The 6,000-nt window shown below is 40.3% G+C and overlaps 1 protein-coding gene across 1 annotated transcript in view; it reads left to right on the top strand.

The window, feature by feature from the left end:
- The first annotated feature begins 1,044 nt into the window (after nt 1-1,044).
- Nucleotides 1,045-6,000, top strand: part of TNNC2 (troponin C2, fast skeletal type) — a 60,260-nt gene continuing 55,304 nt past the window's right edge. The window contains exon 1 of the mRNA XM_089673411.1: nt 1,045-1,131. Within this exon, the coding sequence (XP_089529537.1) occupies nt 1,129-1,131 (3 nt within the window). The 5' untranslated portion in view covers nt 1,045-1,128. The remainder of the gene's footprint in view (nt 1,132-6,000) is intronic.

Here is a 6,000-nt window from a genome sequence, read left to right as displayed (position 1 = left end):
ACTAAGGCAAGCCTTGGATGATTCAATTTTCTTTCCTTTCACCACAGAAAATAGCTCAATTCCCCCATCAACACAGTCACTGTTGATGGGGAAATCCCTCCGGAAGCACTATTATGTTCTGCAGGTGGGGAGTTATCTCTGCTGGCAGAACACAAAAATTACCGTAGCAGTAATTGCATGTAGAAAATCAGGTAGGCTCGTTTTACCCAAGTCGATCAATGGAAGCAGCAGAACCAGACAAGATTTGATCCATCTATGGCTGGCTTAACATTTTAAAGGTGTATAGGTATGTTGCAAAGCATTACAGGTAAAATGCATACAAGAAATAGAGATAGATAGATAGATAGATAGATAGATAGATAGATAGGTAGATAGATAGATTTCTCTACACCTAGCAAGTTTCGCATAGAGCATTCAGATTCAAAACTGATATTTAAACGACTGGTACAGTGTAATGCACATTTGTAGCAGATTCGAATGGGCATTTGACACCCTACACCATGATCTGTCTCCTTCTTTATACCTTTTTTACTTGACATCACTCAAAGAGTAAATAGTCTGTTTGCCTGCACCTCTCGACATAGATTGTACCATGGCTAGTCACGTTTGCAGCTGCTTCTATTTCTAATCTGTTCCCTGGTGGTAGGGGCTGAAGAAGTTATCCGATACTTATTCTTCTCTGGCCCTTTCAGACCTTGTCGTAAATCCGGGGGCTCCAGCACTTTCATAGGGAGGGGTTGCTTGGAGAGAGGGGGGGAAGGCAAGTGCTGGAAATTCCCTTTAACTATTTACAGTGAGAAGAGTGCCATGTGTTCATACTTGTCACTGACCCCTCCCTCTTTACCTGGTCTTTTATTTTTGTGTTGGCCCCCCTCCCAAGTCACAGGCTAAATTTGGTAAAATGCCCGTCTATCCAATCAGGGGTTAGCTGGCATGGGATTGGAACTGGGGGGGTGTAGTAGTTAGTGGCATCCAATCAGGGCCGAAGTGGGAGCAGGTGTGTGAATGGGCACAGTACAAATTGGAGGGAACTCTTTAAAGAGAAATCTTTGAGTGTCTGTACTGAGGAGCTAGCAGACACCTCCTGCCTGTCCGTTCTCTCCGCAGGCATTGGGGTAAACCGTCAAAATGGTAAGTGGACTGAGACCAATGGATTTTTTACCTTGAGTCAGTGTTGGAATGATAGCAGACAACTCCAGTTTCCAGTCCAGAGAAGTGTCACCTATGAACACGGGGATGTTTTATAGAATCTGGAGTAAGAGGAAAAATAAGGTCCATTGCTCATAGCAACCAGTTAGAATTTTGCTTTCATTCTGGACCTGCACTGGAAATGTCAAACGTGGAGTCTGGTTGAGTGCTATGGGCAACACTTCTCTGTCTGTATGCTGGAGGTTTCAGAAATTGTACCGCTTAGAGATACGACTAAGCACATTCCCTAACTGTATGAGAGATGAATGTCACACATACGCACGCTCATTCATTAGTCATCACTGAAAGGAGCTGTCACCGGAAGTTTTGCCCTGTCCCCAATAATGATAGATGGCTTTGTCATCCACCATGTTTTCCTGAATTAAAGGGGGGAATTATATACTGAATATTGGTGTCATGCTGTCCTGGGCTGTGGAGAGTGTTTAATTAATGGCGATTTTTCATGTACAGTAGCATAACCTATATCTATGTCTAGGAATTGTACCTCTGATGCAAATAGTTTTATGTCTTACATAAGGGAACTGAGATACTGATCATAGCACTGGTTCAAATATTGTTTTATTTTGTCTGGCATCTTAGGATCTAGAATCCCGCCAGGGCTAGAAAACTGTATTATACCAGGACCTATCTGTCTCATGGACAGTTACAAGTACAGGCTGTATCTCCACTCTTGCCGATTGTACTCTTATTATCATCCAATTACAGATCTGCTCAATAGGATTGGATGGTGTCAACAGTAATTTGCCATTTGCATCCTTAATAATGCAAAAACATACACCAGTGTATATTTTGTAAAGGTATAAAAAAAATATTTTTTTTACTCAATCAGTTTTTATTTAATAAAGAGAGAAAATAACAGTTTTGGGGGTACAGAAACAGATAGAGAAGGGAATTGGTATACATCAGGTGTGCAAATAGCATCCATAGTCATCAAATGCATCATATAATGGACTTGGAACAAGACATTGGGTGCCATGAAGAAAGGGTGTGACTTATGACCGCACCCAATTTATGGTTGTTGATATGTGTTCCCTCCATTTATCGAGAGTAAATAAGGGCCCTTTTACACTGATCAGTTTTTCAGTTAGAAAAACGGAAGATTATGCGTTTTTACCACTTTTTTGCAACAGAGTGGTGTGAAAGCAGTCAAAAATGCAAATGAAACGCATTTTTCATGCATTTTTCTTCCACCTTTTTTTAACTGAAAAACTGATCAGTGTGAAAGGGTCCTAAAGAGTTTTTAAAAAAGCCAGAGTCTGAGATGTTTTTGTATACCACAATGATGATGCATAACTGAATATTTTAATTGTGTTAGCTATGGAAGGAGGAAAATACAGAACCATATGATTCATTTTATTGAGTGATTAAAAGCTCTCAAAACAAAGTGATCAAATACGGGGGTTACTATTAATCAAAATGGTAAGACTCTTGAATAATTACCCCAACTCTCAGCAAACACCTCTATTCATTTTTGCAGTTTACACTGTACACAAAGTGTCCCAACCAGGGGCGGACTGACCATTTGGAAACTCGGGCACTGCCCGAGGGCCCGTTGTCAGTAGGGGACCCCATAAGATGCCCCTGTTACCTTTTTCATAGGCTTTTTTGAGTTTGGGCAAGGACACAGGGGCCCCATGATCCCCTATTGCCCGGGGGCCCCATGAGTTGTCATTCCGCCCCTGGTCCCAACTATGGTCAATTTTAGTTCTATTGTCACTTGCATATGGAAGACATCTTGAAATTGTGCAGTTTTGTGGTCTTTAGTGCTAACTGCAAGTACAGAAATCCATAGCAACCAACCAGAATCCATTTTGTTCCAGTTTGACTTTAGCAGAGTGCCTTCTGATTGGTTGCAATTGGTCAATGCAAAATCTATTGAATAAGTCAAGTAATCTCTATGTTCGGTCAGTAAGGTTGTCACTTTTGTTCCTATGTGCGTAATTTTGCTGCAGATATGGTATGATGCTGTAGGCTAATGTGTGGGGTACATTATATGAGCAAGAGCAATTGGACTGATGCTTAAGCTGTGCAAAGTTTCTTATAGGGGTGCAGCTGTAACTATGAGAAGACCAACCCAGGGTACAAATGAAGCCATTTAATGTGCAATGTATAGGGGCAGATCTGCATAACTGACATAGTGAGTGTAAGACTAGAACATGACAAGTCTGTGACAGAGCAGATGTATATGGGATAAGGTGATACAGTTGTCTGTGTTTCGCTGTGTTTACAGCCCTAATCATGAGGCTTATGGAGTCATTAGGAAATATGGGCCTTTGCTTTCTTAGCAACAGGTGGACTCAGGAAGGAAGGGGGGCATGAAGAGAGGGAGGAATGGGGTAGAAAAAAATGGGCAACAGGATATTGAATCTCTGTTTTAAAATATAGGGTGACATAAGTTTGAAATGACTGTCATCTTATATGGAAAGTATGTGGACGAAAATACTTTAAGAGCAGGCTTTAGCATGTCGTAAAACCTGTGATAGATATGGTGTTCCAGTAAAACGGGCCAAAGTAGTTTATGATAGTCAGCCTGTGCACAACATGGCAATATTATGACAACAATATAGCTTGGATATAACATTATACATTCTGTTTTTGAAGAGTGACAGTTATCAGCCTTAAAAATGAATACTTAATATATATATATATATATATATATATATATATATATACACACACACACCTTTTCTTTGGTTTTGGAAAGAGTAGAGAGTGGTTAAAACCCCAATCAAGCTATTGTTTGTTGTCTGTGTCCTGCTGGGGAGATCTCCATTCACTTCTTATCCTGGGGACATAAAAAGAAATTAAAGAATTTTCATTTTCATTTCGCATTCATCTCTCGAACAATTGTCACCATTGGATGACTTATCCTCACTTTTTTGCTCTGGTGACAACTGTAAAAGTTTATTTTCCCTGCACTTCCTGTCTCAGTGATAATGGTCACCAGGTACAATAGAGTGGGTGAATATCCTCAGATGACAGTGGTTCTAATTCTTCCAAACTCAATCCAAAACTAAAATAAAGTTTTGCATCTTTCTGCACACTATCACACATATATGGTGTGAACACAGCACATAAAAAAACTGTTTTCTGTGTGCCTCTACCATACACGTGCAGTGCAGTGAAGTGCAGAAAAATGCAGCTGAATGGACAAGTTGTGAACAAACCCTTAAAGGGAGCCTGCATGGAGAGTAATACACAGGCTGCCATTGCCCATCTCCTGAAAATGCTCTATGTCTGGCTGTTTGTAGCGTTGCTTTCTGAATCACTAATGCAGTACAAGCATGCAGCAAATAAAGTGAAAAACTGAAGTTACCAGATCAACATGACAGTTTGGCAACTAATATTTTCAGAAGTCAGCAGCAGCCTATAGATATCTTCTAAGGTAGCACACCTCAGCTAGATCATATGCAGATGTGGCAGACCATGAAATGTTCTAGGTAGCTGGTGCATTGTGTTTATGAAGGATTGTGATAAGCAGGCTGGTATTGCACAGTTGTGAATTTAAGGGATTATTGGTTTCTGCATGGGGGAAGGTTCAATGAGATGCTGAGAGATCCATGTGAATGCTTTGTGAGAAGCTGATGGTTCCGTGTGAAGGTTCTGGGAGGTATCATCTTCCATTCAGACATGTTCAGCTTTCCAAGTAGCACAGCTGCACTTTATAGACCTTCCCTGCTCTGCCACATTTCACAGGAGACTTTTGCCAAGATAGTGACACAAAGATGACTACACAGCCAAAGAACATTCAGCATCGCTTCAAAACTGAGCTTTTCAACTCTAATCTTTCTTCACCACTTTAGGTCAATCCTCACCACTTTCCGGGGTGCCATTAACCACGTGAGATCTCTCCTTCCCACTTTAGATCTTTCCTCACTATTTCTGATCTCCTCAATGATTTTTGGGATCCCATTAATCACATCATCAAGTCTTTTCTCACTATTTATATAATCTCTTCTCACTACTTCACATCTCTGCTTGCTATACTACAGTTCCCTCAACAAGTCTTGTCACGGCTTAGCATAGGTCCCTTACATATCGGACCATTACCCGTAGACAAAATGCCGATCACACACATTCAGACTCAGTTTGCAATTTGGTTTTTCAGATCATCTAAGGATCCTGTTACAGGTTTGACCTTTCAGATCAACAAAGTTTACCAACAACGGCATAGTGTGACTGGATATAATTGGAATGTTTGTTTAAGTAGAACTTCACCCTGCAGAGATGTTGTTCACAAATTGTAAGCTTTCATGAGCAGTGCCCTCCTAACTCTCTAGTCCTAATTTTATCGTAACTGTACTGTCTCCCTTAACTTTGTGCGCTATAATAATCCTGTCTAATAATACATTTTGTGGATCTAACTGATGGTATCTGAACGAGAATCCAATTGGTGTAGCCAGTATCAGACAGTGCTTACCAGAATTTTGGCTGTTTCGCTAGACAAACAAAGGAATTGCCCATATATACTATATACAATTCTATGATCATCTTATGTTGGAAAAGTAGACAAAGAAAAAAGATTGTTTGTTCAATGAAAATTGGCCAAAAATCTCTAGCCCTACAGATCAATATTCCTGTTGAAGTTCATCAAGAAAGTCGGAGTGCCTCATAACTCTTAATCTGCATATTAGCTACAGATTAGTGACTCAGTATCTACTTAAAGCTATTGGATAATGACAACCAGGGAACTAGTATTTTTAGGAGAGAGGATCATCAGTGGTGGGCTTTATGCTTCATCCATAGGTTTCCTTTATCATTGTTGTCTTATAGGTAGCCTAATTGTTGTCA

The sequence above is a fragment of the Staurois parvus genome, unplaced genomic scaffold (assembly GCF_062004578.1).
Source record: "Staurois parvus isolate SC_StPar_1 unplaced genomic scaffold, SC_StPar_1.0 ptg000137l, whole genome shotgun sequence".
NCBI lineage: Eukaryota > Metazoa > Chordata > Amphibia > Anura > Ranidae > Staurois > Staurois parvus.
Note: the sequence above shows the minus strand (reverse complement) of the source record. Positions and strands in the feature narration are given on the sequence as shown.